At 39.1% G+C, this 26,842-nt stretch overlaps 2 protein-coding genes across 4 annotated transcripts; both read left to right on the forward strand.

Moving 5' to 3' along the window:
• Positions 1-1,783: 1,783 nt before the first annotated feature.
• On the forward strand, positions 1,784-8,596 carry LOC141753156 (protocadherin-10-like). Its single transcript, XM_074611543.1, has 4 exons — positions 1,784-4,520; positions 7,236-7,297; positions 7,375-7,487; positions 7,840-8,596. Exons 1-4 carry the CDS (start codon positions 1,983-1,985, stop codon positions 8,112-8,114), a joined length of 2,988 nt encoding a protein of 995 aa, XP_074467644.1. The 5' UTR covers positions 1,784-1,982; the 3' UTR covers positions 8,115-8,596.
• A 7,164-nt stretch (positions 8,597-15,760) lies between these two features.
• Positions 15,761-26,842, forward strand: LOC141752784 (protocadherin alpha-C2-like). Of its 3 annotated transcripts, none has more exons than XM_074610949.1 (3): positions 15,761-18,399; positions 21,195-21,231; positions 22,775-26,842. In XM_074610949.1, exons 1-2 carry the CDS (start codon positions 15,964-15,966, stop codon positions 21,204-21,206), a joined length of 2,448 nt encoding a protein of 815 aa, XP_074467050.1. In that variant the 5' UTR covers positions 15,761-15,963; the 3' UTR covers positions 21,207-21,231; positions 22,775-26,842. The 3 variants fall into 3 exon arrangements, with proteins under 3 accessions (XP_074467050.1, XP_074467051.1, XP_074467049.1); XM_074610950.1 differs by having other exon boundaries at positions 22,778-26,842; XM_074610948.1 differs by lacking the exon at positions 21,195-21,231.

A 26,842-nucleotide genomic window follows, 5' to 3' on the forward strand; every position in this document is an offset into this window, starting at 1 on the left:
GACATTCTACCATTAGAGCGGAATGCACAACACAGTTTCCACCAACTAAAACCGCTTAAGTGTTAAAAGCTGCAGAATATAGGCTAACCTATTCTAATCCCACAGTTTTAAACGTGGAAAGTAGTTAAAGACAAAGGGATTGATATTCTACTTTTGCCCTTGAGTGAGAGGAAGCGGGAGGGAGAGAGAGAGACAGAGGTTGTCTATGTGTGTGTGTATGCAAGAGAGAGAGGGGGAGTGACAGAGAGATAATCTCTTTTGTATTTTTGATCCCTAAATGTGGCGGTGTCCCCTTATCCCAGCTACTTAGTCTCTGCAGTGCGTAAGTGATGCCATGCACTTAGGGCTGCGAAAAGCAGGTCAGTATGACCACAGAGAGAAAAACCACATGTGCATCGCATGGATAGCCTTGGGATTATTCCTCACAAAATGTCTTAATTCCTCTGTTCACTAATGATCCAGGGAAAATGCCCTCTAATCTCCATTCCATTAATTAAAAAGAGCATGAGCCCATGGAAAAACCTCACCATCTGCTGCAGTTTCATTCCTGCAGACAGATTGTGTTTTCAGCTTTCAACCAGGGGGAACTGGTTTTTTTTTTCTTCCAGAGCGAACGGGTGGAGCGTGCACCGAGGTGGATGGTAAACAGATACAACTGCTCTATTTGAGTATTAATGTGCTGAAAAAAAGTCTGTTTTAAACATGAGCAATCTTTGCCAGGGTACTGTTGAGCTGCCTCCTGAGGACAATTTTACAGTTTACACACTTCAAACCCACCCTATATATAGAGTGACTATAACGTTCCTCTTTGGAGACTTCATAGTCTAGTACGTTTATAGACTGTTTCTAATAGATGCACTTTCCTTTTTTTAATTAGAATGCTGCAATGCAGTCTCTATGTTATATTATATATTGCTATCATTATTTTTTTCTCATTTGATTAAGTCTTTAAAGCAGTTTGATAAAGGTTCAACTGACATTATCACATCCTCTAATAAGAAAAATTAAAGGAATTTCACACTGATTTCCTTTCACAGTCCCAGTTTGTTATGAAAATGAGTTTTTTGAAAAGTATTTAATTTATTTATTTAAAAAAAGAATAGAAACCTTTGATCCCAAATCTTTAATTTTATTCAATATTCACTATCCTGCTCATGTAATAATGATACTATACTTCATGATAATGTTACAGTTTACACACCAAACCCATCCTATATATATAGAGTCACTATGACATTCCTCTTTAGAGACTTCATAGTCGTTTTATAGTATGTTTATAGGCTGTTTCTAATAGATGTACTTTCCTTTTTTTAATAAGAATGCTGCAATGCAGTCTCTATATTTGTCTAAGCATTGCTATCATTAATTTTTCATTTGGTTAAGTCTTTAAATCAGTTTGATAAAGGTTCAACAGAAATGCTCACTTCCTTTAATAACAAAAACCAAAGGACTATCACACTGATTTCCGAGATGTGCCAATACTTTCACAGTCCCAGTTTGTGATGAAAATGAGTTGTTGAAAAGTATTTAAATAATTAATTAATGAATTAAGTGAATATGCTGTTTCTATCCGATTATGCTGAACTCTCAGTCCAGTTCAAATGAAAAAAAACAACTTATAAGAAATTGAATCAAGTGCGTTTGACCCTGCGGTCACAGCCTTGGGACTGTGACATGAATTTGATCGGGCTAGTAGGCAGGAAAGATTATCCGAGCAGATGTCGTTTTCCCTCCTATTGGAACAGTAGGGCCAATAATAAACACACGCACACACGCACACACACAACGCGCACTAATCTGAGCTAGTAGCCCTTGCACAACCCTTTCTCTCTCCTCTCTGTTCTCTCAGGCAGACAGTCGCTTGTTCCAGTCCCACCAATGTCAAGTTTTTTCTAGACTAGTGTTTTGCAACAATTCTGCCTTAACCATCTGAGCACACCAGAGACGCAGTCTGTGTGGTGTGAGTTGCTCCAGCCTTACAGATGGACACACAAGAGGAAAAGAAGAGACTGCATGGGAGATGGCATGTAGTTTTTTTTTGCCATTTTGCGTTGTTAACTTGTTTCTTGGATGCAGTCCGAGGACAGATCCGCTACTCCATCCCAGAGGAGCTGGAGCATGGGGCTTTTGTTGGCAACATTGCAGAGGACCTGGGCTTGGATTTGGATAAACTCTCCGCGCGCAGATTCCGCATAGTCTCCGGTGCCAAGAAGCAATACGTGGAGGTGAATTTAGAAAACGGGGTTCTGTTCGTCAACGAAAGAATCGATCGCGAAGAGCTGTGCGAGCAGAGTTTGTCCTGTTCTTTCCACTTGCAAGTGGTCATAGAGAACCCTCTGGAGCTGTATAGAGTAGAGATGGAGATACTGGATGTGAACGACAACTCCCCAAGCTTCCCTTGGACGGAGTTTAATCTGGACATCTCGGAATCCGCTGCGCCAGGATCTCGCTTCCCACTCGAGAGCGCACAGGATTTGGACGTGGGATCCAACTCTTTACGCACGTATTTGCTCAGCGTCAACGAGCATTTCCTTTTGGACATACAGACTCGAAGCGATGGCAGTAAATTCGCAGAGCTTGTGCTCCAAACCCCGCTGGACAGAGAGCAGCAAAGCGCGCATCAGATGGTTTTAACGGCGGTGGACGGAGGCGCGCCAGAGAGATCCGGCACCGCGCAAATCGATATCACCGTTTTGGACGCGAACGATAACGCGCCGGTGTTCGATCAGTCCTTTTACAGAGTGAGGCTCGCGGAAAACGCACCCAAAGGCACGGTTGTCATAAAGCTCAACGCGTCTGATTTGGATGAAGGTCCCAACGCTGACATCACCTACTCCTTCAGCGGCCACGCGCCCATCAAAGTGCGCCAGCTCTTCAGCGTGGATTCGCGCACGGGGGAAATCAAAGTGAAAGGGGTGATCGATTACGAAAAGGCCAGGATGCATGAAATCTACGTCCAGGCTAAAGATAAAGGTCCATCAGCTGTGGCGGTGCACTGCAAAGTGCTGGTGAACGTTTTGGATACGAACGACAACCTGCCAGATGTGATCCTCACATCTGTGTCCACACCTGTGCAGGAGGACGCGCCACCTGGAACGGTCATAGCCGTCATCAGCGTCATGGATAAAGACTCAGGTGAGAACGGGAACGTGGACTGCGAGATCCCGCATCACGTGCCATTTCAGCTCCACTCCTCCTTTAAGAACTATTACACTTTAGTAACTTCTGATTTTCTGGACAGGGAGTTAATCGCAGAGTACAACATCACGCTCACAGCCCGAGATATGGGCTCCCCACCCTTATTCACGAGGAAAACTATTTTGGTCCAAGTGTCCGACGTGAACGATAACGCGCCTCGCTTCAAACAGCCGTCCTATACTGTGTATCTGACTGAGAATAACCCACCAGGCGCATCTATTTGCTCTGTGAGCGCACTGGATCCAGATACAGGTCAAAACGCGTACCTGTCCTATTCTATACTATACGGGGACATCCAAGGGATGCCCGTGTCCAAGTATGTCTCCATAAACTCGGACAATGGCAACATTTACGCGCTGCGCTCCTTCGATCACGAGCAACTTAAAAACTTCCAGATCACAGTTCAAGCTCAAGACGCTGGGTTTCCTCCTCTGAGCAACAACGCGTCAGTGAACGTCTTTATTTTGGATCAAAACGACAACGCGCCTGTCATTGTGTCCCCGGTTTTTACGCACAACGGCAGCGCAGCAGTGCCCAGATCGGTTGACGCCGGATACCTCGTCACCAAAATCCGCGCATCGGACGCGGACGCGGGTCAGAACGCGCGTCTTTTTTACCAGATGCTCCAAGCGACGGATCCGACTTTGTTCAGCGTGGCTCTGTACACGGGCGAAGTCAGGACGATGCGCCAGTTGGTGGAGAAAGACCCCGCCAGGCACCGGTTGCTCATTCTCGTGAAGGACAATGGTCAGCCGCCGCTCTCGGCCACTGTTTCCATCATCCTGTCAGTGGTTGACAGCCTGCCACATTCGCAGCAGCCCGATTTGGGTGACCTGCTGTCACTGAGCCCGCATCATCCCAGCTCCAACAACTTCGCCCTGTACTTAATCGTGTCCCTGGGCGCGGTGTCCTTCACATTCCTAGTGGCTATCATCGTCCTTGTTGCGGTGCGGAAAGTGAAGGGCAGAAGAGCGTCCAGCAGCAGCAGAGAGGAGTCCAACTTCTGCTGCTGCTGCTCTCGCTCAGAAGATAGCTCCTCCACCACCACAGAGGTGTTCAAAAAGTCCAACTTGAACGTCCGGATGTCCGCAGGCGCGGAGGCGAACAGTAGCGGTGGAGGCGCGCTCCCTCAGGTCTACTGCTACAAGATGTGTCTGACACCAGAATCGTCCAAAAGTGACTTCATGTTCCTCAAGCCGTGCAGTCCGGTGATGTCAGCAGTGCAGCAGAATAACGCCAAGAGCACAGATTACCTCACCTCTGGCTGGAGCGCGCTGGACCGGAATGAGCTGGCCAACAACAGAGCAGCAACTCCAAACGAGGTAATAATATACTGAAATCAACATCATCTCTCATCATTTAACCCTCCGGTTGTCTTCGGGTCAAATTTGACACGTTTTCAAACTTCATTATATCATAAATATGGATGTCTTTCACCTAATTTCCCCAAATTACATGGCTGGTTCCCTTATGATCTTTGCAAAAAACACAGTCATACTGTCATTAACATTTTTTTTTATATTATAATATTTGTAATATTCTGACTAAACTTCTGACATTCACCGGTCTGTGATAATCCATCAACATTATTCCTCCAATTTTGAGTTTAGTCCAAATAATTCATAATTTTTGCATTTTTTCCTAGAAAATGAGGTTTAATTTCATATACAGTATAATTGGTTTATTGACCATGAATTCCAAAAAAAAGTGTAAAACTTGTGGTAATGAGTTGGAATGAAGTTGGCCAAAAAGGTGTAATACAGAATTGGGTGATAATTTAAAATGTATGCTTTAAAAACAGTCAAACAGAAGGGTTAACAACTACACTCATTCCAAAACTATATCCGCTCAGTGATGTCGTTCTGCTACTGGCTCACTTCAATTAGAAATGACAGAAAGTTTTGGCTCAGGGGCAAATGTCACAATGCATTTTACACACTAGGGGACGCTCTAACACTTTTGTTTTTTTTAATTAATTTATATTTTTAACCTCCTGGAAAACGAGGAAAAACGAGATTTCCTTCCTATTTAGGGTTAAAAGAAAATCTTACAATTTAGACTTTTTAAATTTGTATTTCTAATTTTGTAATATGTCCACTGTAGTGGACCACTGGTGGACCATTCCAGTGTGAAAAGACAGGCGAATTTAGAAGATACAAAAAAATAATGTCTATAGAGTGATATTAAACCAAGAATACATACAACTTGATTTAAAAAAAAACACATGACATATCACTGGAAAGCCCATGATGTCCTCTTTACAATACCCCAGGGGTTGATAGAGTATAGGTCAAAAGAGTAAAAGGAGATGCACGTGGACAAACTGTCAACTACATAGGACACATGTCAATGGGCTGGGTCTCAGGAGGTTAAAACAGTTTTGTATGAAGGGTTGTTAGACTGTAAAATGCTATAATAATTTAATCTGCTAAGAATAACAATATGAACATTATGGGGTCCGTGAAAAGTTTTCAGATTTATTTATTTAAATTATCATTAGAATAATATAAATGTTTTAAAAATCTAATCCAACAAATCTATAACTTTTAGGATCTGCGAATATGTTTAATACATGTTTAATATCTTTCTAATACATTTCTCTTGTATTATTATTTCACATAACTAAGACTATATAAGTGTAAAAAATTAGACTACATCAAATAATTCCAAGGGACATACAGTACATGAGGAGGTTCCCGGTATATTCCCTATCTTGTCAGGGTCCTTGGGTGAAAAAAAATTGAGAACATCAGATCTATGTGATGTTATAAATACTTCAACCCCATATCTATAGGATAAAAACAAGAATAAAGGGAATATTTTGCGGTCTTATGCGAGTGATCCATTGGAAAATATAACCTCAACCAACCCACATGTTGTGACAATGTAGCCTGCAGTCTGGGCAAATTACCAGAGTGTGTCAAGGTGTGTGACACAGGCATAAAAGATGAAAGAAAAACACATTTTTAATCGCAGACTCACAGAAGCTGTCTCTTGATCTTAGCACTGCTGCTGTATTTGTGCTCTAGTCAACAGCATCAGTAACCTATATACAGTATACCATTATTAAACCTCACATCAGTAACATAAGCAGATTGTTTACTAACTCATTTTAGAGCTGCAACGCTTAATCGATTAGTTCTCAACTATTAAATTAATCTTCAACTATTTTGATAATTGGTTAATAGGTTTGAGCAATTTTTTAAGATCCAGTTTCTTAAATGTGAATATTTTCTTTTTTTTTTTTTTACACCTCTATGACAGTAAACTGAATATCTTATGGAGTTATGGACAACACAAGACATTTGAGGTCATCATCTTGGACATTTTTCACAATTTTCTGACATTTTACAGACCAAACAACTAATCGATTAATCGGTTTGAGTCATTTTTATGGGGAAAAAAAGTCAAATTTTTTTGTTTTGTTTTGCTTCTTAAATGTGATAGTTTATTTACTCCTCTATGACAGCAAACTGAATATATTTGAGTTGTGGACAAAACTAGACATTTGAGGACGTCATCTTTGGCTTTGGGAAACACTGATGGACATTTTTCACCATTTTCTGACATTTTATAGACCAAACAACTAATCGATTAATTGAAAGAAATAATCAACATCGAATTAGTTGCAGCCCTAACTAATTTAGTTATTTATTTTTAAGAGATGTGACATATTCTCCGTCATTATGAATCCATATATACAGTATCAGAGAGCTTTTTATGTAATTTGTCATTGTAATAAATGTATAAGTCCAATTTGTTTTAATAGTCTGGTAAAAACATAATTAACAGGCTTCCTCCTCACGTTTTCCAGCTGTTTCACTAAAACTTATTAGACTTTCCTTCTGTAGAACTATTTTCAACATGAAAAACAGACATAAAGGCATGTCAGTCCCACTGACTTTGATCACTATACAGTATCTCCCATATCTGGAGCCTTTAGCCTCAATGCCATCATATATACATGACTGAATCTAAACATAAATGCAGTTCTACTTGAGTTGGTCACTAAGTTTTTTTTTTATATTTCTGTGCAGCTTAGGTATTCCAACCACGACTGGACCTGGACCAAGAACCAACGCAACTCAGCATATAAGAGGTGAGGCAATTCCAATAATACACACACATGCACACACATACAGTACACGCCTAAACTTAAACTATTTATCTCCTCAGGTATAGTTCGGCAAACATGGAGGGCACTCTTACGCGTCAACAAAAATACGACGCCCATGGGTTCTCCTGCTCTGTGGCGCCACAGTACTGGACCTGGGGAAACCATATGAATGGTAGGTGGCAGCTTGGGCTCATTATTGTTCACATGAAAGAGGGTGGTGCTGGTGGTGGGGGGGTTCTCCCTCTGTCTGCGCCTAAGGATTTAGTCTGAAATATAAACTGAAAAGCAGATAATACCAGGCGGGCCCCAAAACTATGGGGGGGGATTTTAATGCATCAACACGAGGATTACTTAAGTCCCTGCAAGATGTGTTTTGCTTTTTAAGCGAAAAAGCTGAAATTAAGAAGATGCCTTTAAAACCCCCTTATTCAGATCAAGCATACTGTATGTAAATAGGAGCTCTTTGCAGAAATAATCTTCCGATACAAACTATAATTTATGCACATTTATTATTTTTTTTACAGACTGCAAGCTTTCTCTTCAAGAGGGAGCGGTTCCTCACTACTCGTGGACCCCAAAGTACACTCAGCCTCATTCTGAACCGCCAGACTACCAGCACAACGTGTACATACCGGGCACCACGTCTGACTACAGCACTATGAAGCTGGCTCCCAGAGGAGAGCTGGACGTCTACAACACTTTCTCTACTTTCGGAAAGAAAAAGAGATTCATCTCAAACTATGAACAATCTTATGACAACGATGACAGTCTCATCGTAAGTAATGACATCTTTAAGTGAGAACTGGACTGTATATTCTGTGTATATATGATATATATGCCATCAACTAGTTCCATTAACATCTATAAATTGATTATTGGAGGCTGACAGACTATGTTTCTCCTAATCCAGTGGAATTTAATACCATTCCTTACCACAAGTATATTTTTTATTTTTGTAAATATTGAAATAAAGTATAAATAAAGTCTATTTTGAGTCATGGTGGGGACTTTTCCATCATGTAGTTGTGCTCTAGTTTAAAGGCAGTCAACAAAGTGGAGAGAAGACTTTTCTTTTCCGGCATCAGTGAGCTCAGGTAAATGTGATTTCATGTGTTTGGTAACAGTGAATGTCTAACTTCAAAAAATGTTCAACAGCTTTATTACACAAGGGTTGTCCATGTACCACTCACTTACCTTTTTGTCTCATAGGGACACATGCTCTGTGTCAAAGTTGTGAACCAACTAACTGTAATAGCCTTGTTATACCTCATAGTCTTTAAAGTAGAGGTTTCTATCTAAAGCTAACATATTTAAGCTGTTTTTTTTTATCACACAGTTACAGTTGTCTTTCATCCAATCACGCCTGGTGCGTTTAGAGACAGGTCATTTGTTCACAAGTCTATTGAGTCTGAATCTAGTCCAGGAGCAATGCAAACAGATGTTAAAGGTGATAAATTAGAAAACAGATTGAATTTCAATAATTGCAGACTCAAAGTCTCGCCATTTCACCCTCCTTTAGACTGTTGTCAGGCTATTAAATAGGCATTATCAGTCGTTATAAGCCCCATAGATCCATAGATGTGGGTCAATAGGGACCTACTACACCCACTAGTAGGTTTTATCATCTATGCACATGGTATACCTTATGAGAGAAGTTATAAAAGAACATGACAGCATTCTCTAGTAACTGTAGTAATTATGACAGGAGCAGAAACGGAAGTAAGGCACTGTAATATAGACAGACACAGGGTTTTCATCCAGGAGACCGGAGTTCGCATCCCGTGTGAAACCAACAATGTGTAGTTGTCTTTGTGTTCGTAGTTATTTTAACCCAAAACACAATGTTTTTCCCTAAACTTAACCAAGGTTTTTTTTGCCTAAACCTAAATAAGTTGTATTTTGTTGCTGAAACCTAACTTTTCTTTTGCCATCTATGGTGCTTATAGCGACTGATAATGCCTATTTAAAGGCCTGATAACAGTTGAATCGGGTGGGATTTCAACTAAACTTACTATGCACATCCAGGTCTCAGTGAGTTTAATCAGGATTGAGAGTTTTGCAAAGACTTTTTGATTGATGTTTTTTGATCTATCTTTGATCTATCTTTCTCATTTGTGATTGAACTGTGTAGCTCCCGCAATGCAGGAGCACATTGTGTTGTGTATATGTGTTTCAAATGTCAAATCAATTGGACTCATGGTGTGAGGGGACCGGCCTTTCGAAGTTCTCATTTTTTTTAATTCAGTCACTGGTTACATGCATTCCGGATCTGTATTTATTATTGAGTGTGATTTGTGTATCTACATATGATTACACAGTTATGCTTATTAGGACTCTGTATATAGTCTATGTACATAACTATTCTGTATATTAATATCAATAAAGCTGTCCTCAACTCTGTAGTTGTTGTTTTTTGACAGAACAGCCATACTTTTATTCCTGTCATTGGTGGATGAACCAATTATGTGGCTCTGAAATAACTGCTGGAGTAATTTATATATAAGTATAACCTAATAACTTAATTCTAGGTCAAAGTTAACGCAAATTAATTTTAACTCCACTAAATTCTTTAATGTATTAATGCAATCAATCTTTCGGAGGTTGTAGGGGGCTCAGTTTTAAAGATATAATGAAGGCACTGCTATCAAATGAAACTAGAAAACGTAAGGAACCAATTTGTACCAACCATGTCAGACTAGCTCACTAGTGAAGGAGGCTAAATAACGCTCAAATCTTATGCCAAATTATGGCGAGGAAAAACTGGCATGGTCATTTTCAAAGGAGTCCCTTGACCTCTGACCTCAAGATATGTGAATGAAAATGAGTTCTCCCCTTTACAGACATGCCCACTTTATGTTAATCACATGCAGTTTGGGGCAAGTCATAGTCAAGTCAGCACACTGACACTTAGTTTGCCTTGTTATGATATGATTTGCATATTTTTGTATGCTAAACGCAGAACCTCTGAGGGTTTCTGAACAAAATTTGTCATTGTTTTGTGTTATTAATTGATTTCCAATAATAAATATAAACATTTGCATAAAGCAAGCGTATTTGCCCACTCCCATGTTGATAAGAGTATTACATTCTTGACAAATCTCCCTTTAAGGTAAATTTTGAACAGATACAAAAATTTGTGATTCATTAACTATGGACAATCATGCGATTTTAATCGACTTTAATCGATTGAAAGCCATACTTATTTCATCTCATCATGAATAAATAAATACATCAAAATAGTAAAAGTAAATGTGTGAATGTGAGGTTTTCTTTTGACACCATTAAAAGCTGACATTGAGGATTTTTCTGTGTAAATTACAATTACAGTAGTTTTGTGCTGATTGATAAGATCAAATGCAATCTCATGGCATTGAGAGCGTGGAATGAAAATGTGGCAGGAGTGCGATTAGCTAACTGGCTCCGAAAGTGCCTTTCACAAAACAAGCTGGGAGCAGAACTGGCAAGGCTGCCGCTCATCTCTCCTGCCCCGGCCTTGCATGGTGCCTTGTGAAACAGCTCTCTACAAATTCGGTCATTTTGTGCCCAGATGCTGACATTGAGACTTATCTCCAGAGGGGTCAGAGGTGTGACCCACAGAGTCATATTTTTGGGTCGCCAACTATCAACGCCACTGCACAATTTGAACCAATTTTCTCAGTTCCCTGCCGAGATGCAATCAGGCGCAGTAATTTCAGCCAACCCTGTTAAATCAAAAAGTTGAGAGCCCAGGATCCTCACTTTACGACATGAACACCAGTGTATATGAAGCCCATGGAAGAACAAGCTGTTGTGACTTGGCTCTTAACCTTTTCTCTTGACGTTCTGGTCAGTAAATCCGGGTTTTCAACCACTACTCTGGAGATAATCCATCAAGATCCATCGCCTCTAACTGAGCTATTGCAGACCAGTAGGTTAATCTCGGGCTTGGGCCTGACTGCCTCAGTGAACTGCGTCATGTTCAAAGGATCAGTTTCAGATTTCTCTCCGAAGATCGAGTCAGAAGGATAAAGCCTTTGAGGAAAACAAAATAAGAATATTTATCCCCGTCATTTAGAGACTACTAGGAATTTAAAATACAAATCCAGATAGGCCCACAACTACAGCCTGCCAATAATTACAGATAATCAAGCCAAGTTTATCTTTGACTGTATCACAACCAGTACCAAAAACAGACCAGGCTTAGCAGTCATAATTATGTCCCCTGTGCAATAAGCAGAGACACATAGCATATGTCTAGATTCGTGCCACGTAAAATCTGTTCAGAGCCCAATCTGTGTTGCTTCATTTCTCTTTATCTCCCTCTTATCCCTCCCCACAATCCATAGCTTCCACAGCTCTAGTTGAGCAGAAGAGTCTCCCCCCTTTTCTCCACTAGAGGGTGCCTTTCTATAACAGATAACTAAATATACAGTATGTCTGTGCATGGTATGCATGTTGGAATTCACTATTTTATTTCCATATTGGTCTTATATCTATGTATCTATGTATCTATGTATATATCTATCTATCTATCTATCTCTCTATATATAATATGTTTCTCTTTTATTGCCCTTCTTCTGATAACTTTGCGCCCATGCTTATATTATCATTATTATATTATTATACTGACACCGACTGTCTACATCGACTCTCCGCACTGCAATACTTACAGTTACAGCTACATTCCAACTGCAGTCCAACCGTTGTATGTATATATAGAGCTCTGCACAGATGTTTGCATTCAAACTACATCTTAGTTTATTCCTTTGTACATATTTATATTTATTCACATATTTATTATTATAATTATTATTATTTATGATATAATTATTAAGTGTTTTTATAGGTCACAACACATATTTTCTATTTATAATAGATATTTCTATATTTATTATTTTGACTCTTTATTTGTATTACTGTTTGATATATGTTTATGCACCGTCAGGATTTCTACTTAATTTTGTTGTATTTTGTGCAATGACAATAAAGGAATTCTATTCTATTCTATATTTTAAAAAACCACAATATCTTTCTTGTTTGAATACATTTAAATAAGTTTGTAAAAAAGGGTTGGAATATAGCGGGGAAAACTAAACTGAAATATTCATAAAAACAATTGTGCGTTTTGAGATAAAAGCAAAAAATTTGGCACAGAATTAGGTTTATATGTTATGAAAAGATATAAATATTGGGGCACGACAAATTTGGCCCCTGAGGGCAGTGACAGCCATTTTTCAAAATGACCACCAACTAGTTGCTTAATATCCCTAAATGTAGTAGAGTCTTGATGATTTCCAAGGTGTGTTCAAGCAGATTAAATTAGATAACAGAACATCACAGACAAGTTTTTATTACTTCTTTATTTTTTAAGGGAAAAAATGTGAAAACCAAATAAAAGGAGCATGGTCACTTTAGGGTCAAACCTCACCCCCTTGCCTTGCACATAGAATGACAACTAGCAGAAAAAAAAAATTGCTGCCACAGCCTTCAGGGGTGAAATTGGCAGTGCCCCGATATCTATATCTTTTCATAACATATAAACCTATATCTGTGCCAAATTTGTTGCGTTTATCACAAAATGCACAATTGTTATGCTTAAAAAAACACACATAAGCAAGCAGTGTTCTCACACAACCCCAAAACACACACACACACTAGTACATCCAGATTCTCTGGAGACTTATAACAGAGAAGAAAACCATGAAGAAAGCTTAGAAGTGGTCTGTCACAGGACGGCCATCCTTTGCACAGTACCTTCATAAAGAGTACCAGTATGCAGCAACTACTAATGCTGTTATTGTCTGCATAAAAGTTACATGGTTGTACATTAGCCCATATGCGCTTTTTGTTTTTATGACTCTATAATTGGCTTTTACTGACCCTCCTATCGTTGTTGCATTGGAACTATCCCTTCAATGACCCTGCCTCGTGTTATGTGTAGGTGAGGTATTGTGTAGTGTCTACTTCTTTGTTGATGTATTGTGTGTGTCTTTGTTCATGGTGTCAAACCAGTTTCCCCTTTTAGGATTAATAAAGTTCATCTTATCCTATTCTATCCGATCCTTATTACAAACATTATCTTGCTGGGTGGGTTTAGGGAGGTGATGAGGGCCATGGTGAGGTGTTATTACCCTGACTCTTGTTGTTATGCCGGACTGTTATTACTGTATGTCTCTTTCTCCTCAATTTGTTATTGTCACTTTAATAAATACAATTTTTTTTTTTTAAATAGCAGATATCTATCTACTTGAACAAGCATCCTTGCCTTGCTATCATACTATGTGAACCATGTGCAATGGGCCACTGGCTTATTGCTGAACAAGGAAAAGTGGATATTTACCTCTGACAACAAAGCTATTTAATCTACAGTCTACCTTTGTAGTTTTTACATCACATTAAAAAGTAACTTTCATCCAAAGCAAGATACGATTTGGGTCTGACATCATGTCAAAAGATTTCTAGTGTAGTAAAAAACTTATGATAGGGGAGAAAATGTCAGGGTTATAAAACCTTATTAAATACAGTATACCACTGAGATATATAGCCTACAGTTAGTGAAACACAGATGTTTCCTTTTGAATACAGATATGAGGAGGCAAAGTTACTGTGAATAGGTAAATTAATTCAAAATACCACTTTAAATGCATTAAAGTAACAGATAATATAGTGTGCGCGAGAGCGATGGGTGAAGTCCACAACCTCCTGTAATTCTCTAAATTGTCAGCAGATGGAACTAAAGGAGAGGAATGCTGAGGACCATCCTCATCTTGCAGCCTATCATGTCAGTATACAATCCATTTAGTTTGGGAAACCAGACACATTTGATTAAAGCAGAAGCATGAATAATAACAGGAAGTCAAAGTTGCATGGGACATCTGGCACTACCCATGCAAAATGATCAGGATAACCAATGCAAAGCTTTACTGTAGGTCAGTCAGAAGAAATGTTTAATATATTTTCTCATCATTGCTGGGGATACATTTTAAACAGTTGTAAAACTCCATGCCTATTATCTGTTTGTTCGATGAGCTTAGACAGAGTGAGGAATAGCCTGTAAGACAGAGAAACACAAACACAACTTTATTCTTTATATAATTTGATAAATACTATATTCTGAATACCAAATGAGATGCAAAGTGATATTAGAGCCTATGACAGTATGACAATATTCAGAATATCATAATATTAGCAGTAACCACCAAAGGGACAGAGATAGATGTATGAATGACCCATTATACCCATGAAAAAAACACAATATTCCTTTAACATTTCCCTATTGTCACCATATAGTAATACAATCTTGATCTGGGAATATCCTGGTTTGTTGGTTCCGTGAATGTTCACAGAAGTGAAACCTATTATTATTATTATTATTATTATTACTAGTATTATTATTTTTGAACATATCTCCACAAAACATCTGGAAAATATTCATTGAAGGTCAACTAAAAAGTATTTTAAAAAATGTATAGAAAATAAAATAAATTGAAATAAAATAAATGAATTGAAAATTAGAAACATAAAAAATATATAAAAAATAGAACCATTATCCACAACATGTCTGGATAATGTTTACCAAAGGTCTTCTAAATATGATTAAATAAATGAATAGAAAATAAAATAAATTTAAATTAAATACATACAGTATATAGAGAACTAGGAGCATTAAAAAATATTAAAAAATATAAAAATTATCCACAACACATCTGAATAAGGTTCATTGAAGGTCTTCTAAAAAATATTAAATAAATGAATAGAAAATAAAATAAATTTAAATTAAATAAATAAATTGAAAATTAAAAACATTCAAAAATATTAAAAATAAAAACATTATCCACAAAACGTCTGGATAATGTTCATTGAAAGTCTTCTTAATATGATTAAATAAATGAATAGAAAATAAAATAAATTTAAATTAAATTAATTAATGGAATTGAACCTCATCTATAGTGGAAGTCTTACAAGTGAATATTACTTTAAAATCAAGAGGGATATTTTTCTTAACTTCAGAAAAAAATGTCTCAGGATGACTCACAACTAGCAGTTGTATAGTTAGACAATGTTTCCTTACACCATCCTTGCACCAATCTGTCCACAGTCAAACCACAAATCAAAACTTACCTTTTTAGAACTGCTTTTAATGTGTATTAATATTGTGTGTTTTATATCTTTTTTTTTTATTATGTCCTTATTTTATGATATTTTTATCTATGTAAAGTTTCTTTGGGTTTTTAGAAAAGCGCTATATAAATAAAATGTATTATTATTATTATTATTATTAAAAATAAATAATATTAACCTTGAACTTTTAGGTCAACATGAAGTGAAGGTGCTGCACAAAATGACATTTTTGTCATTTTGTGCCAATTTGTGCCATTTTGTGTCATTTTTGCCATTTTGTCCCCCCCCCCCCCCTTAGTCTCAGTGGGCCCCCCTCAGCAGCCCACGCAGATGCTTCCTCCGCCCCTGCAGAGCGCTGCTGTGAGAGCCGCGCTCCTCCATCCAGCCAGCCCTACTGTACTGTACCGTGCATGGCCTGCTACTGCAGCTACAGCTACAACTGGTGGAGGCAAGAATGACACCGGCGCTCCCCTGCTGCATCCACACAACCTGATCGTATAAGGAACGGATCTAATTAATTTCTATTCAGAAAAAAAAATACCACAACGATGGCGCGCGTCATTCCACCGGCTGTCCGGACACGTCTCATCGCGGCTGTTTTCACATTCACTGCGTTATGGGGACGCGCGCTCTCCATCACCCGGTACTCTATACCGGAGGAGATGGAAGAGGGCTCCTTTGTTGCCAACCTGGCCACGGATCTGGGTCTGGATGTTCGCAGTTTGGTGCAGCGCAGCGCCAAGCTCGATGTCATCCACAGCAAAAATTACCTCGACATCAACAAAGAGACGGGGGAGCTGGTGATCCGCGAGAAGATCGACCGGGAGAGCATATGCATGACCAAAACCACCTCGTGCTTTCTGAAAATGGATGTCATACTCGAGAACCCCATTCGAATTTTCAACCTCGAATTGGAGATCATGGACATAAACGATAACGCGCCAGTGTTCCGCAGGAGGACAATGCACTTGGACATATCAGAGGCAACCCCTCCCGGTGAGAGGTTCTCATTGACAAACGCGGTGGATGCAGATGTGGGGGCGAACTCCATCAAGACCTACTATCTCAGCGAGAGCAAATACTTCAACATTGACATACAAACTGGCAGCGATGGCTCCAAATATGTCGATTTGGTGCTGAATGGTCAATTGGACCGGGAGGAGCATGGGGTTCATAATCTGATTCTAACCGCTGTGGATGGAGGAGTGCCTCCACGCTCCGGCACAGCCAGCATCGTTATTAACGTCCTGGATATCAATGACAACGCCCCCCTGTTCAGTCAGCCGGTGTTCACAGTCAATGTCTCCGAGAACTCGGCTGCAGGGACAGTTGTCATGACCTTAAACGCGACAGACTTGGACGAAGGCACGAATGCTCAGTTGATATATTCATACACGCTGTACACCTCGGAGAAGACCCAAGAGCTCTTCTCGCTCGATCCGAACTCAGGTGAGATCAAGGTGAAGGGGGTGATCGACTACGAGGAGAGTCAGAGTTTCGAGATGCACATCCAGGCTCAGGACAGAGGGGTCAACCCGAAGTCGGGGACATGTAAAGTCACGGTGTTTGTAACCGATCTGAATGATAACTACCCCGAGGTGACCATTAAGTCCGTGAAGAGTTCCCTGACCGAGGACGTCTCTGTCGGGACGCTGATCGCGGTGGTCAGCGTCAGCGACAGGGACTCCGGGGCCAATGGGCAAGTGGTGCTCACTTTGAACCGGCAAAAGTCGTTGCCGTTCCTCCTGAACAAATCCTCAGAGGGTTACTTTGAGCTGCTGGTTTCGAAGCCGCTGGACCGAGAGGTGATAAGCAAATATGACATCACGCTGAGGGTGACGGATAAAGGCTCGCCGCCTTTATCTGAAAACGAAACCATCACCTTAGAGATCCTGGATGTCAATGACAACGCGCCCGCGTTCTCCCAGTCCTTCTACACGATCCACGTCATGGAGAATAACCCCCCGGGGGCATTGTTGACATCTCTTAGTGCGTTTGACCCGGATCTCAATGAGAACCAGTACTTGGTTTATTTCATAATGGAGAAAGAGATTGTTAACACGTCCATGTCAATGCTGTTCTCCATCAACCCTGAGAACGGTGATCTTTACGCCCTGAAGACCTTCGACTATGAGAGAGAGAGGGATTTCCTCTTCCACATCGAGGCTAGAGACTCTGGCCTCCCCCCGCTGAGCAGCAACGTGACAGTTCACATCATCATCCTGGACCAGAATGACAACACTCCTCTCATAGTGTCACCTTGGCGGGCGCAGGGCTCCGTGGTAGAGGAGGTGATACCGAGATCCACGGATAAGGGGCACCTGATAGCCAAAGTGATCGCCATTGACGCAGATTCTGAGCAGAACGCCAGGGTCACATATCAGCTCCTACAGATCACCGATTCGACCCTTTTCAGCCTGGATCAGTACAACGGTGAAATCCGGACGACGAGGATGTTCAGCTACAGAGACCCGAGACAACAGCGGTTGGTGATTGTCGCCAAAGACAACGGCGAACCTGCCCTCTCCGCCACCGTCACCATCAAGATATCAACAGTGGAGCACGTAATGTCCTTTTCGGAGACCACAGAGTTGCCACTAGAGTACGACGTCTTCACAGACCTAAACCTGTACTTAGTAATCGGTTTAGGGGCCGTGTCATTTCTGCTACTAATAACCATCTTGGTTATTATCGTGCTGAAGTGTCAAAAGCCAAAGCCAAAGCAATTCAAGATCCCGCCTCCCAACAGAAACAGTGTGGTCAGCAGGAACAGCGTGATCAGCCAGAGGAGCTCCACCATCGCAGATTCCACCCTGATCTCCAGCGATGCCTACTGGTACAGTTTGTTCCTCGCAGAGACCCGGAAAGGCAAAGTGGTCGTGAGGCAGCCGATAATTCCCAAAGGAGCTGGGTATTTTGTGTCCAGTATACCCAGGAGCATAGGGCCAAGCGAGACCACAGACTCCAGAGCGTCCACACTGGAGGTATGTATAAACACACAGACCACACAGAGGGAACCTGCACTCAATTAGACTGTTATCAGCTCATTAAATGTGCATTATCGCTTGCTATTACCATCATAGATGTGGGTCAGTAGGGGCCTACTATGTTGTGAAAGTGAAAGTGAAACTTAAAAGCAACACGTTCTAATGCATTGTAAAACTGAATGAAACATCATGTTTTGAACACAAATATAAAAAAGCTTCTTTAGGCAACAAAACCACTTAGTTAAGATCGACTATGTGAATAGATGACAAAACCTACTATTGTGTCTAGCAGGGCCCTACTGTCCCACATCTATGAGGCTTATAACCACTGATTATGCCACATTTAATGACCTGATAACAGTCTAATCGGCCGGAACCAGAACAAGTGTTGATGAGACAACAAATCGGTGTGTTCAGGGACTTACTGTGGTTTAAAAAGTTCCTACATGTCATGATTTTTTTCTCCCTGGAAGGGCTACAAATGTTTTGTTGTATATGTGGGTGCATGTTTGCAATGTGGTTAATACTTTTTGCAGATTCAAAGAAGCGTCTTTACTACTGAATGTATACTAAACTACCATCATTTTGTAGTTATGAATACATTTGAAATGGGTCACGTGCAAAATTAGAAAGATAATTTTCTCAGTGTCAAGTATAAATCTTTTATGTTTCTGGTTATTTTATTTCATATACACGTTATTCATTATTCTAAATATAGAGACACTTTGGGGCAACTACTGGTAAAGACATTTTCTTCTAGTTCACAGTGGTGGATTTTACACAAAAACACAAGTTTATAAATTACGCAATAATGCATCTTTAAATCCAGTGCTTCCCAACCTTTTTGGCCCCTGACAAAAACAGCAGCAGTGTGTATTTGGGGCTCATTCTCATGCTTCAGATATGTATGAGTTGTAACATTTTCCCTCACAACATCTCAGATGTTTTTTCTTTAAATAACTGTTTGAGGCTTGTGAAGGTAAAATGATCTTGTGATTTATCCTGTGATACTCTGGAGGAGTCCTAACCTACAGAATCAAACTACCCAACTGTATATAAAGTTCTTACATATAGTCTGTGATATAAAGTTGTTAAAACTAACTCCAACTCGACCAGCTACTTTACAACATCAAAATGCTACTAGGGTGTATCTGTATTAAGAATGTATTAATGTCATATATAATAGTATCAGTTACAGTGGCTATGTTTTCTGCAGTACTATTATTGTTGGTACTTTTAAGTACATTTTGCTACTAATACTTCTGTGCTTTTTGGGGGGGATTTGAATGCAGGACTTTTATTTGTACTGATACATTTTATTGTACTTTTACTTAAGTCAAGGATCGGAGTACTTCTCCCATCACTGTAACTCTCACACGCTTTTTGATGTGCATTTAGGCTGACACCGAAAAATAAACAGTGGTGGAAGAAGTAGTCAGATCTGCTACTTAAGTAAAAGAAGTAATACGCGGCAGTGGAGAAATACTTACAAGTTACAAGTCCTCCATTCATATGTTTACTTAAGTAAAAGTACAAAAGTATTATCATCCAAAAATACTTAAAGTGCAAAAAGTACAGGTACTCATTATGCAAAATGGCCCATTTCAGAATAATGTATATTATATAATTGGACTATAATTATTGATTGATTAATGTGTTCATCGCTTTAATCTTGCAGCTGGTAAAGGTGGAGCTCATTTATATATATTTTATATATATATTACTTCATACACTGCTGGGTAGCTTGATCATTTTCTGCTGGGCATTGCCATTTATACATTGTTATTGATATAATAATATCATTTATTTGTTGATTTGTTGATTGTATTTTGTATTATTAATCTGAATCTGGAAAGTTATATGATAAATGGAGTGGAGTTAAAAGTACAACATTTCCCTCTGAGATGAAGAAAATGGAAATAAACAAGTAAAGTACAAATACCTCAAAATTATCCCTAAGTACAGTACTTGAGTAAATGTACTTAGTTACATCCCACCACTGAAAATCAAAGATGTTTTTAATTATTATTATTTATTTTGTGTCTGGGTATGCAATGTCCTCCAGCTGATATAACTCTGAGGGCAATGACATTTTTTTCTGTATACATATATATATAATATTATTATTATTATTATTATTATTATTATTATTATTATTATTATTATATTATATTATATGATTATATAATGGACTTTAATGTACCTATTTCCAAAGGCAACAGAAAAAATCTGGGAAATAAGTTACAACGAAGAATAAGAATAGAGTCACGCTGATGTTCATTCATCAGTGCATTTCTAGCGCAAACTATCTGCACCTCCATTGCACAATGAGGCCAAACAAATAACCCCCCAAACTGAAAATGTGCCACTGTTCGATGTCTTATGTAGTATGTAGGTCATTTATTGCAGATGCATAACACGCAATCAGAGCATAACTAGTGGGTGTGTAAGAGAGGGGGGAGTACTTCAAAGAAGCCCAGACATGGAGGGGTTCTCTTCAAGGACAAGACATATAGCTGTACTGAGATGCATCATGCTGGGGGTCTGTAGAGTCTCCAGCAGCGCCCCTGCACACAGTAGACCGTAATAATCAATGTAGAACCGCTGGAACACATCCAGATGTTGTTTGCTTTTGTACAGCTGGACCTGCAGACTAAACTGAAACGAGTAAAAGATTAAACATCATGCATAAATACACAAGTGTGTGTGGAGAGAGAGTGTATGATGTGTATGTATTGAGTGTCGGAGTTTCACACGTACCACTGAACTTCTCTTTTTTTCCTGTTCTTAAGTACTCAAAATGAAAGGAAGTCCATTCTACAACTGGAGGTATGCTGGTTGCTAACTACATTCTGTAGAGCCACTAGAATTGTGTAGACATTTTCTATCCTTCCCTATTTGGTATACATTCTTGGTTTGGCTCAAAATAAACTGCAAATATTTGGTGCATTCCTTCGGTCAACATAGTGTCCTGCTTCAATAGAGCAGAATTTAATATTTCCATTTGTCCCCGGTCAGACTCTGTTCCTCACAAACACAACACTATCTGTTCCAGTACGATGCTATTGTGAGCAGTGCAATTTAAATTGGCCAGTCTCTCTCTCGTCAGTTTACAGAGAGCTGAGATTAGAATAAAATTGGCTGCTGGTCAGACCTGTGTTGTGCACATCTGGCGAGCTTGGCGGAGATTCAGGGCAAAGTGATGGCTTAGATAGAGAAAAAAAGGGATCAGGGAATGATTTGTCCCGAATAGGTTCTCAGCATGTAACATACCTGAGAGCACAGACTGTATCAAGTATCTCCACATCCTTGCACATGACTTCTCTTTGGACATGTTTCAAATTTATGGCCAATAATATTAATAATACGGAGCCTATCCTGTTCTATTGGCCCACCAAATACCAAATAGCACATTGTGATGCCTGCTTGTGCATGCTTTAATTACACCCTATGCTTCCCTTAATGGCTTTGTCGATAACACTTTATAATAACCATAATTTATTGATGGTAAATTGATAGTTAATTAGAATTTAATTAATAGTTATTTCACTGTTAACCAACCATGAGATTATAATTAATAATGTTTACTAATTATTAGTAATGCTATAATTTATTTTAACAGTTTATTGTTGCACACATTATAACTGTTTTTAGTATTTGTTAATAATAAAAAAAATGATTTGTAAACTTTTAAGAAACGTCTTTAAACATTACACAGATAAATATTTGAAACACTTTGTTAATAATTTGGATAGCTATTGTAAAGTTGCTGATGATTATAATACCTTGTTAAATGGTTAATAAATACTTTGTAAAGCATCTGTAAACATTATTTAGATTAATAGTTAATACTTTGTCAATGGTCAGTAATTGGTTTCTGGTCTGTTTATATATATATATTTTTACAAATGATTTCTTAAAAGTTTACAAATCCTTTGGTTATCATTAACGAATACTTAATATAGTATATAAAATGTTATAATGTGTACAACAGAAATTATAGCATTACTAATAATTAAGAAACATTACTGCTTATCTTTGTTAACAACAGTAAAATAACTATTAACTAAGTTTAATTAACTATCAATGACCCATTTATAAATGATGGTTATTATAAAGTTTTACGGCTTTGTCATTTTTTATTTTAGCTGTGTATGTTAGTCTGATGATTTGGTGAAAATTCTGATTTGAAAGAAAAGAAATTAACAATTTATTGATTAATCTTTGAATTGAAATATCCCTGAAACCCAACGACACATGGTGGCAGTAACCAGTCAAGATCCAATGTTGCATGAGTGAGGACTTTCTAGAAGTTTCTATCGAGGTTGACTCTCTGTGCCGGCTAATTCTATATATGTTCTTGTCTCTTTAGCAGGAGCCCAGAAGAGAACTGCCATGATATAATCATCTCTTCATGGGAGTCTCTGGCTGGAATTCTTCCCTGTGACTCACAAAGAAGATGTAAAACAACTGTCCTCCCTCGGTCCCTCTGCTCCAACTCGTTCCTTCTCTCTCTAGCTCCCTCCAAATCCTCCGTACAAACATCGACCACGAACCACCTCAGCTTCCTACCGTCTTTTCTCTTTTAATAAGCATGGATCTGCATGATTCTACAACATATTTGGACTGAGAATTTAAATAATTTATGGCAGGAAATTTGGACATTTCTAGAGTTGCCTCATGTAGTAAATCATTCCTTCCTTAACGCTTTGAAACTCCTCAGTGGACAAATTTGCCTTCTCTCCAGGGTTTTTACGCTGTGTGCTGTAGTTCTAGAAAACCATCTCAACTTATACGCGAGTCGACATCATGCAAGCTTCAAAACACGCCTATTCACAAACACACACACGAATCAGGGTGAATATGATTCTTCCGTAAGTCTGATGAATACCGAACTGTAGCTGGTTACGTCACTGATTCAGGCTTTGCACTTGGTGTTTATCTTTTTTGACTAATAATTTCTACTGTATTATGAGTCTTGCCATTCAGCAAGGGTCACTTCTGTCAACTGGTAACTTGCCGTTAAAATAATCAATGATCCAACTTTTTTTTTTTTACGATGTTTGTTGTACTCAACAGTGATGAATGTGTGAAAATGACAAAAAAAGAATGAAAGAACATAAAACTGTAAAAGGGGAAAAAACAACAACATAGGAGATACATTGGGCCTCATGCAAGAACCACTCGTACGAATAGATTCAATCTTAAATGGCTTGTACGAGTGATTTAAGATAACTTTTTGAAGTTTCTCTTATACACAAACACAATTTATGAGTGGTCCAGACCTGTCTAAGTTTCATTACTTTGAAGCAATTTTGAGTTTATGTTGACTTCATGCTGTTTGACTCTGCAAATCAAATTATAATATAATTAAAAATGTATTCATATAGCCTAATGATATCATCATAAATTTAAATTGGCCATTGATGCTATTGTATAACACTACAATATCAATATGAACGTCTCAGACTGCAAAACGACTTAGATTACGCACTAATTGAAGGTTAATTTGTCTCTGTATATACAGCAATAAGGTCAATGGGAAGTGTAACCGGGCGCGTCGTGGCTGACTTAAGGTACGTGTCCACAGGCTCCGTGCTATCCACGCTTCCCATTCACTGTCTATGTAAGCAGCCGTGCGATGCATTCTGGCAGTGTGGCGGTGCGATTTAAGAGACAGACCGTCATATCGCCCGCTCCTCATTTGCATGAAGTTGAGGTCTTGTCGACTTTATGCAAACTACGGGCGTCCGGTGCGACTCGCCGCCTCTGGAAACTCACGAGAAACTTTGAAACTAAGCGTTGTCGATCCAAAATAAAGACAGACTCAGCAACTGCATGGCTTAATTCTCGCATAAAATGTTTTCAGAAACACATTTCGGTTCACGAGCCGCCATGTTGTTTGAGGTTAGAAAATCGGGAGCAGCAGCCCACGAGGGAAAGCGTTCCTCCAATCAGGTGCCTAGGGCCTTGTGTCAAGTGACAGCCCATCAAGCATCCAATGCTGAGAAGCAAGGTGACCCCTCGCGATAAAAAACGTCCCTGTGGATACATACCGTTACTTCTTTTGGATACCTTAGTGCGTCAGGCCTTTGGAAGAGAGTGTGCTGATATATTGGCAGAGACAGATGAAAGGGGCAGGACACATAGCCTTATATGGGATCATAAGGGTGTTAATTATGCTAATTTATTTATTAATTTATCTGAAGTTAGGAGTGTTTGCTGAATCTGACGTGGTACATTCGTACGAGCCCACAGTACGAAAAATAGTAAGAAAAAGTTAAGGCAAGAATATGAAAATGTTCTTGCATGAGGCCCATTGTTTCTCATTTTATTTGATTGTAGATACTGTAGTTCTATAGAAATTATAATGAAGCAAAAAGACTTTTGAGATCCTCACTAACATCAGGTGTACAGTTCATACCTTAGAGATATGTGTGCTGTTATAAAGTATCTCACTGGGCACACTGGCTGTATTGGGGAGACACACAAGTACACTGCAATGTTGAATTTTCTGAACCATGATCATGCTCAAAATCTAGAATATACTGTTTCAGCTTGTCACCTGAGTGAGGGTGCATGAGGGAGGCATTCTGACATCACCAAAGGGGGGCGGGGCCAGAGTGGGCAGCGTGTAATACATGGAAACACGATGAAGCGTCAATACAGGGTCAAATGTCAATATCTACAGAAGCCCTAAACGGACATGATCCCTAAAAATGTTTTAATGCCGTTATCTCGAGATCACAAATAAATGATATAATTATTTTGAGATAACAAGGCTTGTTTTCTCGAGTTAACGACATATATAACTCGTAATCTTGAGATAATGGTATTCAAAAATGTTTGATTCATGTGTGTTTAGGGCTTCCATATATTCTTTGTAACAATATTTTGCTTTTCATGCTTATAAGCTAGCATCGTCCCAATCTATTAATTCCCACTGATAAAGCTGGCAATTCAAATATGAACTGCAATCATTCATTGCACACGGTGCAAATCATATTATTCAATCCAAAAAAAAAAAAAAAAAATACAATTACAGTGGAAATTTGAAAAAAAATATTTTGTAATGATAAATACTCTGTTTATTGAAAAGAGTGAGAATATTAAAAATGTATTAATCTTTGCCATGGTACAAGGGAATATAAGGTCCATGAGGCAAGGTATTGTTTTATGAATATTCATGTTTTTATAGATATTTTATGTATTAACTTTTAATGCTGCTTTCGTGAGCGTCTTCAAGGGCATTTTGTGTTGCATATTTGTAGTTTAGTGCATTATGATGTTGTTTTTGATAGTGTACATAATCGAAACTATAGTACTACTTTTCTTGACCTCAAAGGTAGCGCTGTTGCACTACTGAGAAGCCCAGGACTTTGATTTCTCAGAAACAAGGAGCTCATTAGGACCACTTATTAGGGTGCTAAATGATCCAATCTAATTGGGCGAGGTGGGGAGACGGGATCGGGAGGAGGAGAACACGGCGCTAATTATAGTTGCAGTATTCCAGTGCTGACTCTGCAAGAAAAAATCTGAACACATAGACGGTGCATAAGAAGTATTAAGCCGATGAGAGCACTTTGAAATATGCACCGGATCTAAATGTGATCGCAGCACTCGCTCGGTAATGCAGCGAATATTTCTCGATGTATCGAGCTTCATGTTCTGAGTCAGGGAAATCTGACCTCTCTTATCCTCTCCCACTGTTGCCTGGGTGTTGGTTGTGCACCAAGCATCCCAGACACAAACACAGCTGTCTGTCTGTCGGACTGAAGATGTCACTTAATGAGGGATCACTTGCTGTGGTGTTATGTGTGCAATCAATGCCTGAACCGGTTGATTCCAACAAAGAATTCATGAATTGCACATATGATGAGCTCCTTGCGTGCCTTCTGCATTGTAAAAGATATATGTGACTGTTGATGAATGAAATAACGGCATGTCATACAATATTACAAATAACAGTTACACTACCCTAATGATAAAGTACCTTGAAGCGCTAAGGCGTTGTTGGTTTCGGAGCAGATGTTCTCTTAAGAACCGGTAAATGCATTTACTGTAAATTTTAACTGCTTTATACTTTGTGTTTTTTTATACCGTAGACTTTTTTGATATCTTCTGTATTCACTGTGATCAAATGGCACAGGAGGTGCTCGTGCTTGGTATAGTAAAAAAAAGTGCGTTATTTCTCATTCGTGTACGCAGCTCAGTTCTTCCTCCGCTAATTTTGCCAGTCAGATTGTACAGTATGCTTCGAGAGTCGCATCAAAAACCCAATCCAGTTCCAAACCACTTAGTGGATCAAAGACAGTATGGGAGAGAATGGTCTCGCTTTATTTTCCAAGTCTGGTTAATTGTCGAATTTTTGATGTTGCTTATTTGGCTTAAATGTTCTCTGCCTGATCATGCTAGTTTGAATAAAGCTTTTTAATCTGTC

This window comes from Sebastes fasciatus, chromosome 16 (assembly GCF_043250625.1).
Source record: "Sebastes fasciatus isolate fSebFas1 chromosome 16, fSebFas1.pri, whole genome shotgun sequence".
Lineage (NCBI taxonomy): Eukaryota > Metazoa > Chordata > Actinopteri > Perciformes > Sebastidae > Sebastes > Sebastes fasciatus.

Bases quoted from the DNA above. Each gene is read 5' to 3' on its own strand.
- LOC141752784 (XM_074610948.1), top strand. From the start codon at position 15,964: ATGGCGCGCGTCATTCCACCGGCTGTCCGGACACGTCTCATCGCGGCT. The intron at 18,400-22,774 runs GTATGTATAAAC...TTGTCTCTTTAG, and splicing joins CCAGAGCGTCCACACTGGAG to CAGGAGCCCAGAAGAGAACT.
- LOC141753156 (XM_074611543.1), top strand. From the start codon at position 1,983: ATGGACACACAAGAGGAAAAGAAGAGACTGCATGGGAGATGGCATGTA. The intron at 4,521-7,235 runs GTAATAATATAC...ATTTCTGTGCAG, and splicing joins GAGCAGCAACTCCAAACGAG to CTTAGGTATTCCAACCACGA. The intron at 7,298-7,374 runs GTGAGGCAATTC...TTATCTCCTCAG, and splicing joins CGCAACTCAGCATATAAGAG to GTATAGTTCGGCAAACATGG.